The 22,215-nt window shown below is 40.5% G+C and overlaps 2 protein-coding genes across 3 annotated transcripts; both read left to right on the top strand.

The window, feature by feature from the left end:
- The first annotated feature begins 303 nt into the window (after positions 1–303).
- On the top strand, positions 304–5,058 carry LOC111262680 (uncharacterized). The gene is made up of 6 exons (XM_022837101.2): positions 304–808; positions 1,754–1,849; positions 2,068–2,199; positions 2,522–2,654; positions 4,325–4,477; positions 4,794–5,058. The coding sequence occupies exons 1-6, from the start codon at positions 779–781 to the stop codon at positions 4,862–4,864; spliced, it is 615 nt and encodes a 204-aa protein (XP_022692836.1). The 5' UTR covers positions 304–778; the 3' UTR covers positions 4,865–5,058.
- A 4,611-nt stretch (positions 5,059–9,669) lies between these two features.
- LOC111262679 (uncharacterized) lies at positions 9,670–21,523 on the top strand. 2 transcript variants are annotated; one of them, XM_022837098.2, is made up of 7 exons: positions 9,670–12,633; positions 14,548–14,777; positions 15,469–15,812; positions 16,074–16,320; positions 16,911–17,094; positions 19,731–19,872; positions 20,083–21,523. In XM_022837098.2, exons 1-7 carry the CDS (start codon positions 10,245–10,247, stop codon positions 20,225–20,227), a joined length of 3,681 nt encoding a protein of 1,226 aa, XP_022692833.1. In that variant the 5' UTR covers positions 9,670–10,244; the 3' UTR covers positions 20,228–21,523. The 2 variants fall into 2 exon arrangements, with proteins under 2 accessions (XP_022692833.1, XP_022692834.1); XM_022837099.2 differs by lacking the exon at positions 20,083–21,523 and adding an exon at positions 17,500–17,564 and having other exon boundaries at positions 19,731–19,840.
- Positions 21,524–22,215: the final 692 nt, after the last annotated feature.

The raw sequence follows: 22,215 nt of genomic DNA, 5'->3' as shown, positions 1-22,215 counted from the left end.
CGGTAACCCGTTCGGCCACCGAAGCTACGAACCTATGGTGGTATTAGGTCGAATCCTAGCGTAAACACGCTTTTTCATACCTAGAGTGGCCTGCCGTATGGAGCAATACTAAGCTGTAATTGGATTCAGCATTTACTGCGGCCGCAACATCGATATAGGCTAATGTTTGATTTTCGCCGAACGCAAACGACGCGGATTAGTAAAAGTCGAACTATTCGTAACTGATAATCAATATACTGTTTATATATCTATGTAAGTTATTATGGCAGCCAGGCAGCGTCGCTTACGGAGATGGTCGTTTCTTCTACCCTGCTTAAATCTGTTTTGGACGAACATAGAAGAGAACGTAATTACGACCGGAACCCTACGACCGCAAACAATATAAGCCAATATACGTCATATGTCTTGGTGCACTTCGATAAAATGCCCAGACTAAACGCCTACTCCTGACTGATTTTTAGATCACAATGCGATATTTCGAGTTTTACGTCCGGTACCGCCATTAAACATCCCGACACGTGGCTGGATCTCAGTGGGAAACGAAGTTAATCGACGCCCAGATTCGGACCCAGAATTAGCAAGAACGCGTAGTCTGCTACGCCAGCACGAAGACCACTGTGGTCGACGGTTCGTCGTCGTCGTTTTAAATGTTTCTTTTAAAAGATGAATTAGCAGACGATAAGTTGTAGCGCATCGTTCACTACATAGTTTGTAGTTATTAGCGTGATTATGCTAGTTTATCTCGATTCGTCCTCGAGTCAAGATCGAGACTGGCAAAATGCGCGCAAATCAGTTCAATACCAAACAGGTAAGTACCATTATTTCCGTTTATAATACAGGTGAAATTTGAAAACATCGTCATTTTTGTTGTCGACATACTTCGCCCTAAAGAAATATTCATCTAGAGTCTTCGCTGTACAAGTTACATACAGTTACACATTTGAACACAGATTTCAGGCTGAACTGAACCGTGAACTTCTGAGGTAAGATGCATTCTCACTACGATCATGTGGTGCACTTATGTGAAGCAAAGCATATGAGTGTTTCAAGCTAGCTGTTAGATAAAATAGGATCGCTGCAAGATGGCCACAAATCTGAGCAGCAAACATGAGATTATTGCATAAGTTCAACGAATTCGTCGATCTCACATTACGCTGTAGAAGGGACCGACCACGTGATTGCTACATCAAGGTTCCTCGAGATGTGAAGCGGAAAAACCTTCGGAATATACTTACCTTGACTGTACTCTATTCAGGATCGATTTCCTTAATTTAGTGCCCGTTTTGGTAGTTCAAGTTCGGGCCTATAATTCTGCCGTTGGGCATTCTAACATTTGTCTCCCTAGACACTAGCACGTCCTGAGAACTTCAAACGAATGAATTCAACACCTCCCCCCAGACAGACGTTATTTGTGTTATCGCGGCATTTGATCATCTTTACAAGCACAAACAAACTGATTACTACCTACCATGTTTATACGTTTATAGATACAAAAAAGCTTAAGCTATTTAGAAAAAATACATGCAATATATTGGTCTGCTATGGTTTATCTTGCGATTAAAAACTTGACCTTACTAACTACAATTATCGAAACAGCTCGAGCTCGATCGAGTACAATATTTCATAAAGTTATCCCTGTTATGTGAATCTGAAAGCAGATCCTTTACACTATCCAGTAAAGAAAAATCTGCATATAGTTAAACAGAATGCTGCACTTCTATGTTTACCTGCTGCTTCTTGTCTTCCATTGCAGAAGTCCGATTCGAACCGTAAAATGTTTGTGGGCGGGCTTCCGCGGAATTGCAGCGAAGATACATTATTTAGTGCAATGGAGAAGCTCTTCGGACGAGTAAGTTGGGAGCTGTTCTACATCAATACTTATTTAACTAAGAATTTTTCCGAACTCTCTTTAGCTAGAAACGCTTCCAAATGCATTATTGTGCAAATACGTGCTGTTTACTATGGCTGAACTTGAATCTTGACACTAATACCCGACTCGCGATTGTACCCGTCCGTGAAAAACTCTAGTTACTTACCTTTAACGTGTATTGGTTTAACTTAATTTAGGTCGTCCGGGCTCGTGTCCAGCGCTGTATTGTGACGCAGGTTCCGAAACGGTTCGGCTTTGTTACATTTGCTAAGCCTGAGTCTATGCAAAGGGCTTTACAAGAACGTTGGGTCTATATAACCGGCCATGTGGTATATGACGATTTGCGTTATTTACCCCTAACTGTAAAATGATAATATTCTAGTAATTAGCTTGGAGCACAAACGAGCAGGGCTGGAAAAGCTACAAGGATAATATCTTGACTAGGCTCATTTACGATATAATGTAATTCGTGAACGAAGGCGATGGTAGAGCCTTGGTACCTAGTGCAGATTTATAAGGTCGCTGAAAACACAGACCGTGTATCTACTCCAGTTGGTCGCGTTTTATAGCTACTACCTTTGCCAGTTAATACCATGCTTCCAACATTTTGTTAGATATCCCGAAGAACTACATATTAATGACTTATTTTAGTGCGAATGTAAGCTTGCCCTTCCGATAGGTTCGCCCGATTTGCAGATGCGTCAGGGGCAGGACTATTCACGCAGCGTTGTGGATTTTCGCGAAACAAACGAAATTGAGCCTTTTCCTCTTTATGGCCTCCAGGGTGAGTGCGTTAATTCTACTCGACAGAGTTTGATGCACCGGCGAAAGAGCGTTTTAACAACAGGCCCTATGTATATAGTTACTTGTGACTGTGCATTCTGTATTCAATCAACGATGAAATTCTAAAGCGATGTTTTCTCTACTTCGGGATCGAGTACTTTTTGACCAAAGAAATCCACCTTAAATGCTCACATATACACAAGAAGCAGGCATACGTAGGCTTACATCATACCTGGGTGTAAGCAGATGTGGAAATGTTTCGAAAAACTGATGTTTGTAGGAGCTTTTCGAAATTAGCTACCTTTAATAATGTTACCTTCTACATTTAGAACACTGTCTGAATAGAGTTGATCTGCTTCTGCATTTGTTCCATTGCTGCTCAGTTTAACTGGTCTGACGTTGACCAGGTTTCGTTGGGAGTCCTTCGGGGAAAAACTCCCCTTCTGTCGTGTTTGTAGTGGCCAATCTTAGTCGATCAGTCGATAAGACGAATATGATGTTAGGACCATCCAAACGAATCGGCCTCCGCTGTTCGATGCTGTTACTCAATTATCTCTACAGCACAGGCATGTCTTTTCTTGACGTCACAGGGACCCCATAGGCAGCAGCAAATTAACCATTATGTTGTTTGTACAGGCTAGCCTATAGTAGTCAAACGTTGCGTGATAGCGAATCGTAGCGTACTTTTAATGGCAGCTCATGACGAAAAGCGGCCTCGCCCTAAAATACCGCAGTGTTGTTTTCTTAAACTTTTTCTATCCATGAGTGCAGCACTGAAGTACAACTAATCAACTATCTGTACGCTACAGTTCAGGCAACATCAAACTTTGAACTTACTCCAAGTAGAAATCCATGAATAGGATTTTTTTCCAATACGCCACTTAAAATTCAATAAATACTACTAGAATGTACAGTGTTGACGATCTAAAGATAACAGTGAATTCTCTCAGACATGAGTGTTTCAATCGTAGTTTTCGTGTGTCGGGCCATGCAAATTCGTGAAAAACATGTAACATTGAAGAACAGAGTGTGTATGTTCTGTTGAATGAAAAAAAAAACTCCATTGCAGCCGACAGAAGTCTCTTCGGATCGGTAAATCGTATTCAACTGAAACTTCCCTTCGATTTTGATTGTCGGACATGTAACGTGTTGTCTTCATTGAGAATGTGCTGAAGGGACGCATATGAGAAATTGTGTCCTTTATAATTTTCGTACCGGAGAGAAATTGCTTGAGAAGTCGAAGGCAATAGAAGTTTGTTTGTGAAAAGATGATTTGTTAATTCTGATTTAATCGCTTCAGAACGAGAAATGTCAGCTGGAACAACAAACGATGCTCTGGACTGCCAAAAAAAAAGCGAAAGAAAAAACATCATTAGCTGCTGGTGGAAGACTGTTTTTTAGGACACCTCCAAACGCAAACCACAGTGTTCAGACTTTTCCAGTTCGACGCGATGGCCTTGTTCCATATAGTTCCACCTAATTCTCTATACAGGTGTATCCGCTACTTTCTCTATATAGGTTTAACTGATTATAGATAGATTCGCTCCTCACTATAGGAAGTAGACAGGCTATATTTGAGACATACTGTGCACTGCTTTTGTACGTATTTAGACTTTAGTAGTAATATTCATTATAACTTTATTTTTATTTTTATTTTTATCTTATCTATAGATGAAACTGACTCAAATTTAAATCGATTAGACGTTCTGCAACAGACAGATTTGAGTAAGAGGTCGTTGTTATCGGTCGAGCAACACATAAGCAAGTTGGATACGCACGACGTCGACGGTAAAGGGTCGAACAAACATGAACACCTTCAACCCTGTAAGTTATCTGTAACAAGATGGATATTAAGGCGATAATTAGATTTGGGAATATAGATAAACGTATATGTAATATATGATTATTGATGAACTCTCGTTCGATCTCTAAGACCTCCATTGTGGAGCACCAGTGGAAGAGCTGAACGCAAACGATTAAAATTTACATAAAAAGGCTTAGCGATTGTCTAGTAAGGAGCAATAATAAGGCTACGTTATCGCCTTATTGTTAAATTATTGTCCCGCACATTATAAATCGCATTGGAAATTACTGATTTGAAAAAAATCATATCTTTCATGTGTTTTTCAACGTGTTACAGATGAGCTCTTTCCAATGAAAAACCCGAACCCATGGAGACTGCCGTGGTGGACCAACCGAATTCGTACCTAGAAACAGAGAATTAGCTACGAAGTAATGATTTTTTTTTGTTATGACTTTTTTTATATGAATACTGTTAAATGCAATGTTTGTGTAGCAATTCTCATTAGATAAACAACTGGTCGCCTTACTCGGTCATGGATACTTCGTGATGTACGATTTCAGTAGATAAAATGTATTAATGAACTAATCGTAGGTGTTCTCATTTAGAAGTTCTATATAAAAGGTGTAATTTTATAGGATACTTTATTTATGCTAATCTAAAAGCTTTATTAAATTTAATTAATCAAATTCATATGCCCTATTTAACTCATATTCAGTAGCGAAAGCTAACGTGTACAACTGTGGTGATTGTGTTGCAAGTTTGTCGATGCCCCATCGCCCGATCCTGTCGTAGCTCTCCGGTTCTAGAAGTTCTGAATACCTAATTTAACCAATCGACGCTGATGTTCTTTAGCCGTCTCAATGCCTAATTAGGGTTGACGCAGCCTTTGCAACTTTTCTCCTACAGTTTTCTAGCTCTCCGTTGTTGGTGCGTTGTACGGATTCCGTCGTGCTCCATGTACACTCCTAATCCTGCAGCTCCCCCATTGGGTTGTAATGTACCCCCCAGGGTAATTCACCTGCTAATGTTAAGTTAGCACCCGACAGCTGTATGTTGCTTCGACCTCATATGTTCACCTATTAGGTTTATTCAATCATGTTACTCAGTCAATATATTGTCTCCTTTCCCCTATTTGAACGTCCTTGTAATTTCTAGATTTTAATACGCTTATCTCGTATTCTCATTGCAATGAACCTGCCATACTTTTTGAGCGTTTTGGTAAGCGGTATCATTTTATTCTCAATTGGCAAAAGTACGAGAAATCAATTTTGTGCAAAGAAACTAATGAGGTTGACCCGAGCCCCAGTTGATTGATAAAGAAATGAAAAGTAGCCATCAGGACCATATTAAAAGTTTTAATCTGTTTTTAACTTCGAAACATTAACAAAGGAAAAAAAACGGTACATATAGAAATAGAGCATAAATAGTTCAACTAGTTTAATATGTATACTGTGGCACGTGCGACGCCGCTTAGGAGTTAGAATTTCTAATTTTTAACCACGCCGTTCGGCTTTTATTCTGGCTTCAGAGTTTTATGTTATGTGCTTAGTTATGTGTGCGTGTAGTGCTTGGTTTAAAATATTAAACATAGACGCTTACTTTACAAATAATAATAAAATCAAGGTTTGTGAAGTAAAATGCCGCTGTTGTTGACAACTGGCCACAACCGTGACTGAAACATTTGGGTAGCTATTATCCACAATAAAGACCTTGTAGGCCTTGGCTGTCGAGAAGACCTGACTCAGATGTAAACATTGTAACACATATATGTGATACCTATGCTAAATTCCGCCTCAAGTTAGGGTTAATATTCAATGTTTGTGTGAATGAGTGTGTCTAACTTAAATCATAGGCAGGCTTACGCTTTTTGCTAGAAATACTCCTATATCTCAATAAATATTTAAAGCTCTTTCAGGCAAAAGGGCTCGAGTCCGTTCTTCGAGTAGCTAAATCTCTTCGGCGCTATCGGCGACCTAACAGTACATCTCGGCTAAACTCTCAATATAAACGGTCCAAAATCAACTAACAGGGCAGTAAACATAGGAAAAACGGGGGTCTCGGAAATAGAGGGTCAGGATCTATTTCATTGTTTGCTCCTACTGTAGAGAGCAGAGAATCTAGATTCACCTGGGTCGGTATCAAAAAGCCATCCAGATCTACTCCTTATTCTAGCTTAAAGAAAATCAATTACCTCTGTTGTTTATTTCTCCTACAAATGGCATTGTAGTACTAAAAGCATTTATTTGTAGATCAGAAATTTGCTTTAAAAACCAACCACATTCATAAGCATACGAGAAGTATTCTTAGTACATCATCGATAAGCAAAGCGGATCGTACCTGTCCAAAATACTGCATCTTATAGACACCCAGCAATCGCGTAGTTGACCTGGACATATAACGACCTTTTATGAAGAAACAAGTCCGGGTTTACGACACATCCGGCGCGGTCCAAAGCGTCCTCTTCAGACCAGTGCATATAATTCCGGCAGAAAGATATTTATTTACCGCAAATCTCTCTCTGTAAAGATCTATTAACGATCGTTCTCGAAGACCAATCTTCAGCTAATTGGCATATGTTTTCGTAAAAACTACGTACATTTTTAACTGATCATCATCATCACCATCACCATCATCGTAGCTAAGGCTTGTTTATCCTTCTCAAAAAACACATGCCTTTTACCAATATCGTAGATACTGTGTAGTAATGGTCCCCTGTGCTTTGCCGTGCCCATATCTTGTGGTGATATAATGGTTTTGCTCGCCATTATAGCAGCCTAACTGATTGTTGACCGCGTAGATCGACTACTGTTGCTTTTGCTCGATTTTTTTGAAAAAACGCGTTTTACAGATAACAAAGTCTCAATCAGATCGTTTAAGAGATTTAAGTTGGTCACTGGACGACCCGTTTCATGAAGTCCACCTACCGAATAGACGACTATTCAGATTGTATGCCAATTTTTTTTTTATTTTTATTCAGTTATTTTTGCTTGATACGTAACAGGGGTTGCTGCAGTTTGACTCTGCTATCCTAAGATATCAATGCTCAATTTCCTAGAAGCTGGTTACAGGGATGGCGTTGTTGGCTGATATGATGGAACACATCGAAAAGGTCCTAACAACTTAGCTCATATATTTTTGCTAATATTGATATGCGGTAGCCTCACAATACGCAATCGTCAACATGAGCAAATTAAAACATTGTCAGAAGTTACGTTATCACTGCGTCACGATGCCAATTTACCGCCACACGAAACGAAACCCTTATAATTGCAATGCTTATCGATGGATATCAGAGTAGGTACCTACGCGAAACATTACGCAAAAGTATAAAGGACTGTGTGTAGAAAACATGTGGTGCTTTTTCGATTCATTGTACTTAACTGATCAATATGTGACGATCGGCTCTGTCTACGATGTGGGTGTGCATCGTTTGGAAGCCGACCCTCATTTTGAATCATCATCAGATTGGTCATCGGCAAACCCATTCTACCCTGTTTTCCAACCAGAGCGCGACCATGTTCTTTGTAGATGAGACAACTATGAGCACAGGAGGAAAGGCTCTGATCAAACGATCGGCACCAGCAGCAGCAGACTGATTTCATCTCTCACCGTCGTCATCTTAACGAATTGTCTTTCCAACGATGTTCCATTATTACGTTTCATTCAACAATTTATCGTTGTTTCGTAGGGGAGAGTAAATCTGTAGACTCTGTACGTGTGGTCAGTGGAATCGTTAACGACAGTAAGCGCTGCACGAACAATTGCCATGGTGAGCTTTTTTTGCCCCACCATTTGAATTGATTGAAAATCGGATGAATGATATAGATATTTCCAATGAGTGAGGTTTCGTAGGTGTAGAGAAGGCACCGAATACAGGAAACTCGTATGGCCTACTATTTTAGTTAAGTGTGCTAAGCTAGAAACAACGTGGGAAGCTTTGCTCGTCCACCCAAGGCTCGCCGATGTCTACGTAGCTGCAAAAACAAGAGTCGCAGTACCAGCTAAGGAATAACACAACATAGTTTATAAGCGGAAACGTATTTATAAAGTATACGAAAATACGACGACATTAGCAGGCCAGAGCTGGCAAACATGCTTCGCTATGGACTACTATGACTATTCTTCCGAGTAGCCCGCTATTGGTACACAATAGGGTGGGATATTGATTCTCTAGCTTTGTGTAGCCAGAAAGCCGATAGGGTATTTGTGAGTTTGGTAACCGTGCTGAATATTTTTTTTTATAATAACCTACATTTAATATGCATAAATCTTTAAAGAAGCGTCCTAATTCATGATTGGCAGCTTAGGCGTAATCTAAATGACTAGCAACTGCCAGCAAACGCAGACGGATTTTTTTAATTGAAACCTCTTAGCATCGGCCAACAGTGCTCACAGCGTTACAGGAACATATGTAGGATAAATTGCGGATAGGCAATCCAGTGACATTGGCACTAGTCATAAATAAGAGAGCGGCGCAACAGTGTCCGTCGTATCGGCCTTGGGCCTTGTATGTAGGCTATTTTGGCCTGGGCTAGGTATTAACTGGTCCTAAGCGCGATTCACCACCAGTTGTATTGCAACGATACACAGTAAAGTTTAACTTAAAAGCGATATTTACAATAAATTAATAATTACCGTTAGCTATATTTTATGTTCTTTTACATTGCCTGCCATATAGCGCAATAATAGCTAAGGTGCATCGTAAACCCTGCACAATGGAGACATGTTGAACATAACAGCGAAATGACGATTTGTAACATGGTAAATACGTCTGAGGCTTTAATAAACAGTATGGTTAATCACACACAACGAGCTGACTAGTAGATGGTTGAGATATATATATATATATATATACATATATATATATATATATATACATATATATATATATATATACAGTAAGCGGTCTAACGGCCATATAAATGCTCAAAACAATCCATCTCTAAAATGATTGCATTATTTGTTGATTTTTATCATCACTAAGACCATCTACGGGTGTTGCTTTCGGCAACGATAAGTCCGAGCTATGTATGAATCGTCAGAACACAGATGTAGTAGTAGAGTGACGAGAAATTTCAGCCCGACTGCAAAATATAACAAGAACCGACACGTATTAATCAGCGGGCGGTCACCGTCATCCGTGGGTCAGTAAACGAAACTATTGCTATAATGTCCACCGCTTCGCTTCATTCATTGTGAGCTTTACCTGTGGTCCACTGTATTCTTCATAGAAACTATAGGTAGAAAAACGGTCAAAGCAGTTAGTTCCGCTAGCAGCACTGTCTTCGATTTTTGTCGTGGTCGAGAAGGTTGGTTTGGTCGTAGTTTTCTCCTCTGTGGCCTATGGTACGTTGCTCTGTAAGATGGCAGATTCTTTTCTCTTGTGGTGCCTGAACCGAACGGCACGTGGGCGCTCTAGTCAAGGCTCGTCCTAAGCTTGTAAGCCCAGCCGCAGGACGCGCAGCCACACACAGTGGTAATTCCAGCATATTCGTCACAAGGCTTTCGAACTCGAAGGCTCAAGTCTACAACATCTCACTGCTTCTCTTTCATGCTTGTAGTCTTGGCGAGGTCTATAGCACAACAGCATTGTAGACGCCGGTTAAACGGCAGTAGTGGCTGGGTTCGACGATTCCAGCGACTACTGAGCTTCGTTGGTGCGCACCAATCGCAATGGCAATCTCGCCAAAGAGATAGTGACATATAGGAAAAGAGTACATGATGTTTGCTTTAACATGATCATGAAAGTGATCGACAGATCCTGACCGACCGACCGACCGATCAAAGATGTGGCTGTTGCTCCTGTTCACTATGGCGTGGTCAATGCTACCGACGACAGCCAATGCGCGCCAGTGTCATGGAAACCCCCTGTGTGTGTGTAACAACGACCTGTCAAAGGATGTAATATGTGATGGTGTACGTTTTGCCAGGATTCCGTATAACCTTGTGGATAACTTTGTGACAACTACGCTGGTGATCACGCACTCGAACATTTCCGAAATATCTGACGACTTTTTCTACCGCAGTAAACTCACAGCCCTCAGCATTCGGGATTCACACTTGAGCCGAATCGGGGTATGTGCATTTTGTGGGACGATCGAATCAACCCTGGTTACATTAGACCTAAGTGGCAATTCACTATACGAATTCCCTACGAGGTCACTTGTGAAGCTACAGAATCTGAGATGGTTCTCCGCTCGTGACAATCGCATCACGAAGTTGGATTTTGATGACGATAGCGAGGATATTGGTTGGCCGTTATACTTCAACTTAGTAACGCTCTTCCTAAGTGCTAACTATATCAGCCAGATTCCACCGGGAACATTTTCGAAATTCAAACGCTTACAAACGCTCGAACTTAATAACAACGGAATCGCAACTCTGGAGAAGGGCACGTTTCCATCGACGTTAGTAAGCTTACACCTCAATGGGAACCTCTTGCTGAGTATTCCTTACGATGCCCTGGATGGACTAAGAAGTCTTCAATGGTTATACCTACGAGATAATCGCATCGCAAGACTGCCTCCATCTCCACCACTGCCATTCAAATCGCTGATTGATTTGGATTTAGGGGAGAACCTTATACGTAGCATATCGGAACCCATTGGAAACGGGGTTAAGATTCACAATCTAGAACTGGATGGCAATCACCTGCATAAAGTAGAACCAAATTTCTTTCATTATTTTGACGACGTATCGCTTACGCTTAGAGGAAATATACTGACACAACTAGATAAGGCCGTATTCAATCAGTACAAGCCGCGAAAGCTTGATTTGAGCTTTAACAGCTTCAAAACGGTGCCAGTAGAAGCTCTAGAAGTCAGCGGGGTGAAATCTCTTAACATGACCCGCAATGCGCTGACGTCATTTGACGCGAGACTGTGCTCGCTGAGCAAATTGTATCTGTCGCAGAACCTACTAACAGTGATACCAAATCTGCCTTGCTCAAGCACACTTAAAATACTTGACGTTTCGAAAAATCGTATTCGTATGGTTGCCGAGGGATCATTGCCCTTCGGTCATTTGCAGGTTCTTAATCTCGCGGACAACAGTATCTCTTCTGTTCCAGTGAACGTTTTCAGTAAGCTCTCCAATCTGCTCGAACTAAACTTGGCTCATAACCGTCTTGTGAAGCTCCCAGCAGAGGTTATCCGTCCCCTTAAATCACTGGAAGTGCTCAATCTGATGCACAATGCGCTGGAAGGATATTTCAACGCAAATCAATTTCTCTCATTGAAACGACTTGACCTCCGGCTAAATTATAAACTCAAAGATGAGATCCCTATAGGTGGAAATATCACTCACTTAGATTACAGTTTCACAGGTATTCAGATTGATCACCTTCTGCCTGTGGCCAGACGCCTAAGCCGATTCTCGTATCAGCTGCTGCCAAGCGATACGCTCAGATCTCGATTCGCGCAAAACTTTCCAGACCTTCTTAGCATTGATCTCCGTTATTCTTCGGTGTCAACGATACATACAAATGCGTTTTATCATTTGGAAGCGCTGGAAGAGATTCTGATGAGTCATTCCCGAATCGAAACACTCTCCAAGCGCGCTTTCAACCGGTTGCCCGCACTGCAGCTGCTTGACATGTCCCACAATAGACTGAAAAAACTGAATCTCAACTGGTTTTGTCAGATGAGCGACTTCAACGTGGTACCCTCAACCTTGGATCTGTCCTACAATTATATTACTGCACTGAACGCTCAAGATGATCACCTCGAGTACGAATGCCAAAATTTCATCACTATAATGAAGTTATCGCATAATCGCATTTCGACGATTGATTTTAAAGCGTTTTTAACAGTTAAAAGTACCCTGCTCGAACTGGACCTAAGTTACAATGAGTTGGACGATCAGCAGCTGAAGAAGTTCATTGATTTAAAGAAAATCTCTAAACTTAATATTAGCTACAACCGAATCCCTGTATTACCACGAAGAGCTATGAGCGGTCTATTCCACCTTCAGGAACTAGATCTGCGGTTCAACCAAATTAAGCAAATAACTCCTTCGGCACTTAGCAGTATGCCTAATTTACGTTTCTTGGATCTTAGCGTCAACTTTATTAACTTCATTCCTCAAGATGCCTTTAACGGTACAGGCATTGAGGTGCTGAGGCTTGATATGAATTATCTGCCTGCCTTAACAAGTTCCGCGTTTCGTGCCATCAGCGGTAAGTACGAAACTGATTGTTCGAGTAGCGTTTTAATAGCTTATTAGGTTTATGTAAAGTCTGTTCGCTGAACCCAGGCCACTGTACAATAGAAGGTCGTAAAAGTCTGCAAAATTGTCTAACGGCACCTTGGTCACAATATTTACACCCTGTACGTCGTTAATTTTCTCTATTCCATGTTTAAATAGTATTCACGTCGGGTTTCATATGAAGTCGATGGTTTACAATTTTGAAGTTGTCTTCGTTTATATAAAAAAAAAAAAATGGTGGGATTAGGTATTGGATACAATACATTGACAGAACATAAAACATCTTTTTTTTTTTTTTTTTTTTTACTGCAATCTAATAGTTGCAGCAGCTTGGATATTGGAGCTAGCTTTTACAAGTGTGTCGCCTTTTAGGAATGGCTTGCAATTAGATTAGGCCGTTGTATGCAAAACAAACAGTGGCCTCAAATCAGTCCCCGAAAGACCTTCTACCAATGACCCACCGCTGCCAAAATGGTTAACGAAACAAACAAATTGTAAGTAACTCTATTTAGCAAGTATCAGAGTCTGCACAAAACATAGACGTGTCTTTAACAGTACCTTGGTCTCAATGAACTTAACATTTCTGATGTTTTTTTTTTTATACGATTATTAGCTAGAGCACTGATAAGGAAAGCAGAATTGCCATACAAGTTATTTCTTGTAGAATATCATCTGGAACGGAGCGGTTAATTTCTTTCGTAGCGGCCGGGTCAGAAGCGGCTCGATGAACGCTCTGACTGATGTCGAACACGGCGGTCGCCTCGTATTGTAACAGTTAATGGGCCAAGCACCGATGTTTGTTGTTCAATTTACGTTGTCTCTCTTGAGCAATAGTAACTACTGCAAGGCTCAAACAAAAGGTAGCTACTTCAAATGTAGTATTAAAAAGCAGACATCTTTTCCTAACGCTTAAAGCTTGAGTAGTTATCAGGCAGGTCTGCACCTGCTGGCCTCCGTTACTTCCTTGACCTGTGAACGTGCTTTCGGTTATCAAAATATATAATCTGATGCATAAAGTCAGTCTTTAGGAGGAACGAAGGGCTTCAGCAGTAGGATAGAAATCTGTGCAATGCGGTGTACACAGCTAAATATTTGGGATACCACAAAGGATATATACAATAGAGTGAGAAATAGTAACTTCATTCCGATTCCAAACATTGAAATTAGTATATGAAAATACTCGTATCGATATATCAAACATCGATTTACGCAACGGTGCGCTTAATTGTGTAGCTGGTAATCTCGCAACGACCCTCAGCTACAGCAGAATATCATAAAACCATACGCACCTCGTAAAAGGCTCGATTCGTAATTGAAAAGTGGTCTATTTGAGACGCGATTGTTTCGTTTGTTATTTAGGAGCGACTAACGCCTACAAAATCGTAGATCCATAGTTTTGTTCTGTTTTTTTTCTACGGATACATGGGTCCGTTTGGAGCTATTTTCACTACAAGTACTACGAGAGATTTACGATTGCTACAGGGAGGTGGCCTAGGTGTAAAACGGGATTCCAAACTAGTTTTCTTCGAGCAGTGCACAGACGATTTGGGCAAACAATATAGTAAAAATCAAAATGATAAGGCGAACGACCTTTCTACATGTAACAGTACAGGGCAGAATCGTCGCACCCGTACGTTGAACGAGTGCGCGTGGAAATTATGCTAATATTTCAATAAAGAAATCTGGAAATGCAGGACTTACTCAGCTGGAAAGTATTTCGAAGCGTAAACGGCAACGAAGGGGGATGTATAAGCGCACCTCATCACCATATAACCACACAGCGTTTGTTTTGTTCAGCGACCATTTGAAATTTAGAATTGTTAAGTCATCTATTTTTTGTATCTGTTTCAACATGCGCGTCTCTCCCTACATCGGGGTTGAACAGCTTCTTTGACATCTCTATCACTCTCGTACAATGGCGATATGCACGCGTTGACCACCGGTGAATTCAGCTACCTAACGGAACTGCTACATCTCGACATCTCGAATTGCGGTATCAAAAGTGTAACCCCGGGAGCTTTCCGAGGACTTGGTCTTCTGATTTCGCTCAATATAGCTAATAATTGGCTTAGCTATCTCGAGGCCGAAACTCTACAATTGTTGCCACTTCTACAGGTATAACATCAGTGCACCCTCTCGATTAGACACGAACTAATTCAGAAGGACGTTAGAAAGACGAATAGCAGCCTTCTAAATGACTATTTCAAAGTATAAAAAACAAGGTAAATGTCAATAATGTCCGTTAATCTTAATTCTACTCTCTAGGAAATGTGTGATGTTTTTGTTACTACCATTTATCGTTTCTACTAGTCAGGAAGCTATTGCAGGATACTGCAGACAGCACAAATGAGGATATATTTTAAATGTAACAGGTTTGTAACTGACTGAACATGCCTACCCAGAGTATCAAAAATAAAATAATCAATTACAATATTGTATGTAGTAAAATATAAAAGGTATGACTTTCTATTTTCGAAGCATTTTTTTTTTTACTATCATTTTATAGTTCGTCGAACTGTAGGCATTAAACACCGCTCCGCAATGGTATAATCGAACCTTTTTGGCCTTAGTGTAACTATGAAGCATAATATCATAACAAACCTAGGAACGAATCCCTTGACTCACTAACCTTGTCTGGTGATTGAGCAAAGCATAGCTCAAACTTAATATGCGTCCATTCACTGTTCCTTTTACAATTCTATTTTATTTTTCAACACATATTAATTCACCTATATTTTTGTTAGAGATAAAAAATAGTATCTCAGATTAGTTTCTAATATTCGTTGTTTAATTAACTTAACCGTAGCACTTGGATTTGCGGAACTGCTCACTGAAGACAATGCCTTCTCTTCGTGTACCCGAGCTTCGTACTTTGTCACTCTCCGCCAATAAACTGGACATTCTCCGGGATGAAGTTCTTACGACAGCGCGCAAAATTCAGAGGCTGGACTTGTCCCTTAACCGATTCTCAGAAATTCCTCAAAAGCTCTGGAAAAGCCTTCCGGAACTAAGGACACTGAACTTAGCTTACAATCCTGTGCAGGCCTTAAAAGAACAGAGCTTCGCTGATCTTCCGCTTCTTGAGGAACTCGATATCACCGGCCTTTCAAGTCTAAAGGACTTCGATATCCGCGCGCTAGCGAATAATATGTACGTGGCGCAAAATCATATGTAGTCCATAAATAAACTCTCCTTGTAATGATCAGAACTGTTATTAACTTGTAGTTACAAGCATGTGGCCTTTTGAAATTCCTGAACCTTGTATTGCTAACGATTTTGTTAAATTCATTTTCACCCGGGTAGCTTTCTGCATGAATCTCTACTCAAATCTTGATAAATAACGTAATATACTTTTTTTTTTTCTAAAATTATTGGAAGTTACGCATTAGTCTTTAAATTTTGTCTTCTTAGCCGACTGAGAAAATTGGCCACGTCAACGTACACTGGCGTGGGAGCATTTCGACTCGAGGCGGTATTATCGAAGATGCCCTGTTTGCATGAGCTACATGTCTTCGTCGAGGTAAATGCCTTATCCTATCAGATACAGTGGGGATTCGGCCATAAACTGCGTGTGCTCAAATTGCGAGGGCCGCTCTGGGAACAGATGGCCAGTGACGCCCTACAGGGCTTAGAAGGACTTGAATTAACAAACAAAAAGGTAACTTTCGATCACGCGTGTCTAATAAAAAAGTATTCTATATTCGCTACGTATTATTGATACCATGACTACGATTATTATTAGTGACATACGTTTCGGAACCAAGAGATTTTTGCTTTTCGGCTTGTATGCGAGCAGTTTACTTCAGAATCTATTTTATCTCTTACAATTTATTATTTGATTTATATAATTTTATCTTTTACCAAGCCAAGCTGACGTAAAGGTCCGACTTCTCGTCAAATGTACGATTACATATATATACTTGAATCGCTTTAGGTGTTATTATTTCAGTTCATCAAACGCTTGGACTTTAAAAAATACTCATATCTTAGAGCATACTGAACTTACCATCGTCGATTTCAACCGCTGCAAGCAAAGTTGATTTAGTCCCTGTTGGTGTTTGTTAGATATAAGCGTAAAGATCTTTACGCGTTCTCCAGCAAAGCTGTCGTTCGTCTCATTTGACAGGATTCAGTTTTATCCTCATCCGTCATTGACGACGAGTCCGAAGATGATCGAAGAATATGAATTTAAAAATTCTTAAGGTAACTCTTTAGTGTAAACTTTAAAGTTAGTCGAAATACTTTCAGGAGCTGCACGTCAGCATCACTGAAACAGCTCTACGAGAGCTGAATATTGGCGTCATCCGGAAGCTTGCTCAACAGCCCAGGAGAATCAACCTTGATCTACGTGGAAATCAGATTAAGCAATTTTTCGCTGAGAATAAAGATGACGCGTTAAACATCACGGAAATTTTTCCACGGGCTACCTTAGGTCAGTACCAACTAGGTCCTATTATGTGTCCAACTAGTACCAACCAACAATTAGTTACCAATATGTGTTCGATTCTTCAGGTAGGCAGGTTAAAGGTAGCGCAGCCGATGCACTTTCAAAGACGTACATAATAACTGGAGCTATGAGCACTTTTTAATAATGCCTCAGTTCAACGTTACACACTTCAAACTGCTTAATACGTAATATATTGGCCTTCATGATATTATCTATATTAGCTTATCGAGTCTTTTTAATAGAATTTATTAGGACATGCACTGTGACTCTCCTTGTCATATTGTCGTATTGATATCCAGCTAAAATCTAGGCCGAAAAGAAAGGCTACTTCAACATAAAACATGCATAGATGCTACTCCTTTAAGAAGATCCATAATTTTCTCGTCCCAGAATTGCGCTCTCGCCACCATCGGACTATGCTCCGGTCAGAAAGGATCAACGGACCGCCTGTTTGGGTATGGAGCCTAATCACAGCTGCCTTAATATTGCTCCTAACAGAACAAAACTACTCGAAACACTAGAACTAGGCATCGTTCAAGAAAGCACTAGAATGGTTAGGTTATAATAGTGATGAAGCAGGAGAAAAGGACCCTGGACCTGTACAGAGACAGTAAATTATAGCGTAATCTTTGGTGATTTTGTTATAGTGAAGATTTAAGAAATCGAGTAACCGTCCAAAGTAAAAATACACAACAAGGAAATTAATCAAAGTATTTAAATTGTCGAACAGTATTTTAGTCGATCACACGTTATGAAGAGTCGAATGATCATTGTTCAAAACAACCTATTCAACTAAGGCCGTAAAAAGCTTAGTCTTCACACAATGAAAATGTTTTCTAGCTAGGAATACTGATAGCCATGGTGTGGATATAGGCGACTCGCGTATTATTGGAAAACTAAAGCCATGGACGCGAATTTTTCCACTCTCGTTTTCGTCGGTCCATTACCTCGATAGTCACATCGGAATGGGTCCAGAGCGTTAATCGCGCCTGTAAGAAAAACACCTATTGTATTCTACAAGACACATCGTTTCGACCTGTAGCTATCGATTGGGACGGACGAAACACGAACCCAAACCAAAGCAACCAATTAACCCGACTCGAAAGTATGGTCGTGTAGAGCCTATGATGGCAATATGCCCCTGGCTGAGAGGTGCTTGCAAGGGTTTAGCTAACTTAGCTATTATTGGTCACATTTGTTCGGCGCCATCTTTTATATACTGCGCCTTAGCTGTCTGGTAACTATTCGATATTGCTTGTTGTATATAGTGAGTGAAGACTAAAGAGATAAGCTGCTACGAAATCTCGTAGCTGCTTTTGCCAGCAGCAGGTTTGCGATGCTAATCAGTGAGATATAATCTCCCCCTGGTAGAATTCTCAACAGTGGCCGAACGGAAATTAATAAACTGCTTATAAAACATCACATATGGAAATATTTACATTGTGCTATTTGTATTCTAGCTGCGTTAGTACAATACTGTACTATGAAAACGATGTATCTGACGTTGCCTTCATTATTACTTCGACGATAAAAAAAGTATAGCTCGTATGAAGTGACTGAATAGAAGCTAATAGCCCGCGGCAGCCATAAGGCACATTCTCACGAAACAAATGTCGGTTGATTACGAATGAATGTGACCCAGTCACCTCAATAACAGTCTTATTGCCTGAAGTTCGGTCCAGGTATTAGAAAAGATGCGTTTAGACCAAGATAAACCTTACATGAATTCATTGGACGCTCACGGCAGGTAGTGAGGTCGTTTCCGCAAAAGATCGGTGTCGAAGGTTCGCTTTCAAACAGTGTTGAAGGACAGAGAAAATTGCTACTCTACGAACAGTTCTTCACAGGTAGATATGAAAGGATTTCGTGAGATTTAAAACCGGTTGACTTAGCAAAAAATTGTCCATAGTATTGAAACGGTAAACGACTCGATCAAGCCGAGATGAAAAATTGACAAAGAAAGAAGGCAAATGTAACAGACAAACAAAAGGTGCTGTTTTTTTTTTTTTTTTTTTTTTTTTTTTACAGTTTTGGACATCGCGTGGCCTTGGCAATCCGAAAAATTTTAGACCGTTAATAGAAAATTTATTTGCGCCCGGTTCATAAGCCACACTTTTACCGCGCCACTGGCTTACAGCGACCCCTACAGGCCTATACTTCTTGAATGGCAAGGGATTCTGAACAAGAAGCGCATGTCTACAAACAATCCAAAGATTTATATGTTGTCTGAACGGCAAAAGCAAGCCACAAAGTGTTGAAGAGATAATTATAGTTACAATACAGTTTTTATCTAAAACCAACGCCGTTCAGAGCTATATATATATATATAACGAAAAGACGATTTCTTACCGATAAACTTAGCAATTAATTCAAGTTGATCTTCATTACGGCCTATGTTAAATCCCGAGGCAAAAGAAGATTTGTGGAAAATATCAGTCTTTATAAATAACGAACAAAACATTCATCGAAATTGCCAAACCTCATTCATAGTTCAGTGCGCTATACTCGTACTTTATATATACCTATATGCATAGCGGATTGCCAATACTGACTTCATTAATGAAACTATATTACAGAAAGTACCTAGCTCTAATTAACAAGTTCCGCATGACTTTTTTCAGGCGCCCTTTATCTAGACGTGTTATCAGACTGTAACTGTCAGCATGTTCGATGGGTTACGTCATGGCGTGCCCGAGCCCCGACGTTAGTGCCCACGTTTTGCCAGAGATACTTATCGTCTCCACCATCGATTGCCGACATTGCGTATGTCAAGCCTATGACATATAGTCACTATATTAGTTAATATAGTCATATAAATCACAGTCTATAATTTGACAAACTTACTAATCACTCCTGCTTTGCGCACATCCTTACGTTCGGCTAACTAAGGATTCGAATCTGCCTTCTACGTATATTGGCGCGCATGACGTTATGAAATAATCAAGATAGCCTAACGCTTTGATCATCTCTCAGGTGTTCGCCACTGGACGATCCCACGGTTGACGATAAGCAGTCGAAAGCCACACGGAACTCAGCAGCTCCACAAATCACGCTACTTGACGCTACCTGGACTGGCGTCATATGTTTTTGTACATACTTGTTGAAGCTGTTTTTCTAGCGGTATTCGTTAAATGTGATCGATAAACTATGATTCTTCATTGTTCATCTACAACTGAATCTTACCATAGATAGAACGCGCTAGAAAGTACACCAATTGTCCAAGATATTACTATTATATCAAGATATAAGAAAAGTATTTTAGACTAAATCAAAACTCTTAATGCTTCAGTGCATCTTCAATAAACCTCCTGCGTAACAAGCGTAAACACATGTAGAAACAAGCTGGCAGTAGCTTTCAGGTTCCTGCTGGAACAATCGAGTGCTAGTTTCAGAGTGGACTTCTTCACGATGGTTCTATCCCGCATACGTTTGAGTGTTATCGACTCTATATATATTTTTAGAGGATTCTATGTTCTGGGGTCGATCGTCGAGTTATTTACGCTATGTACCGTAGCTAGGCATAATACTATTCCCTTCGTTCGTGATGAAATGGTTTACTACCTGAACAAGCTTTGAGTTTGGACACCTCATTTTTAACCTAATACGAACTAAAATGCAATAGTTTTCACTAGATTGTCCGAGCTGCCTTACGAACGCCTCATATTGGACGGCAGTGGCTGACGTATGCCCTGCTGCGCGGGGGAAAACCAAGCTCACCTTTAAGTGCGTCACAATTTTAAGCTACGTGAAACGTATCACAATGCAATCTTGAGAGCGTACGTCGAATGATCGCCAGGGGGATGTCATCTTAGCGCTACGATCATCTGAAAAACAACCGCTTTAACCAGAAGCACTGTGTCATGGCGAAGATATTTGAATTATAATGGAGCTCGCTGAGAGACGATGACGTTCAGGACACCGACAGCTACGCTACAACTTACTATTCGATCTATGAGCCAGGCTGTCAAATTTCAACTGCAGCAAAGAGTCGTGGGACATGGACTAAAATGCGACATAAACATCTCACTGCTCTGATTATTTCCTATAAACCAATCGGGCTGTTTTGATATAATGGAGCGGGTAGCTGATTAAGTCGAATATGAAATTTGCTTATTCTCTACGGGATAACAGTGTACGTTATAGTGTAAAACGCGTAGATGTTTGCATGTATCTTCGCTGCTAGTATCTTTCTGCTAGCATAACTTTGTTAGTAACTCACGCGTAAAATCCCGCCCAACATCGTGGGATTTTTCTAGGCGGTCCACTCGACGATTAATTCCCCGTACATTCGTTCCCGCGTCTTCCAAAAACGGAACCGCATTTACCTTATGTACGCAACTGCGATGAGGTAGTTACTTCATATCCATCTACCAACATCACCTCAGTGATGGAGACAAGGAAAAATGAATGAAAAGATGCATTCTTTCAGCTAATTTTTGCATAGAGTTGTGTGAAAATGGCTTATTTTTGGCGATGGGCTACGCATTTTTCGTACTCAGCTAACTGATTAACAGTAACACCGTTCAGGGAGCTCGCGTATTTGGTTTAGCTGCATATTTTAATAGTACTGTTGTTTACTATATACTTTCGACCCTTTTTGATACAAATCGACAAGGTAATCGGTGCCAGTTAGTCGACGGACGTCAATTGACTGCAATTCCGTGAGAAAGGGATTTTGGTAGGACAGCTTTTTATGGTTTGCCACAGCCACATTCTTATTGTTCCTGACGGTAGGTTTTCAAGTTTCGATGTCAGCTTCGACAGCGGGTCATGGCCTTGTACAACACATTGCGGAGCACATATTCATGAACATAATGAAATCTCGGCAAAGCTATATGACAAAAAATTTCGATGCTGAAATTCAGTTTAGCGCCACAAGGCTTCATTACTTATCTACCTGTTAGGCTTGCTCGAGGCTAAACAAAGGCATTAACGGAGGACGGACCTCTTGCCAAACGGGGTCTTTGACCTGACTAGAAAGAAAAGAGTCAGAAAGAGAGGTGTCTAGGTTATCAGTGACCCTTTCGGTTTGCTGAGCAAACTATCTATAAGTAGGAATGACAGTAATATAACTCTGGTGATTACGTTTTAGCGTTTACAGATAGG

Source organism: Varroa jacobsoni, unplaced genomic scaffold, assembly GCF_002532875.2.
Source record: "Varroa jacobsoni isolate VJ856 unplaced genomic scaffold, vjacob_1.0 scaffold_692, whole genome shotgun sequence".
NCBI lineage: Eukaryota > Metazoa > Arthropoda > Arachnida > Mesostigmata > Varroidae > Varroa > Varroa jacobsoni.
This window is presented reverse-complemented; position numbering and strand designations above follow the sequence as displayed.

Excerpts from the sequence above, each read along its gene's own strand:
- LOC111262680 (XM_022837101.2), top strand. The coding sequence starts at position 779 with ATGCGCGCAAATCAGTTCAATACCAAACAG. Across the intron at positions 2,200-2,521 it reads TCTATATAACCGGCCATGTG|TGCGAATGTAAGCTTGCCCT; the intron begins GTATATGACGAT and ends GACTTATTTTAG. Across the intron at positions 2,655-4,324 it reads TCCTCTTTATGGCCTCCAGG|ATGAAACTGACTCAAATTTA; the intron begins GTGAGTGCGTTA and ends TCTTATCTATAG.
- LOC111262679 (XM_022837098.2), top strand. The coding sequence starts at position 10,245 with ATGTGGCTGTTGCTCCTGTTCACTATGGCGTGGTCAATGCTACCGACG. Across the intron at positions 15,813-16,073 it reads CGCGCGCTAGCGAATAATAT|CCGACTGAGAAAATTGGCCA; the intron begins GTACGTGGCGCA and ends TTGTCTTCTTAG. Across the intron at positions 17,095-19,730 it reads TTTTCCACGGGCTACCTTAG|GCGCCCTTTATCTAGACGTG; the intron begins GTCAGTACCAAC and ends GACTTTTTTCAG.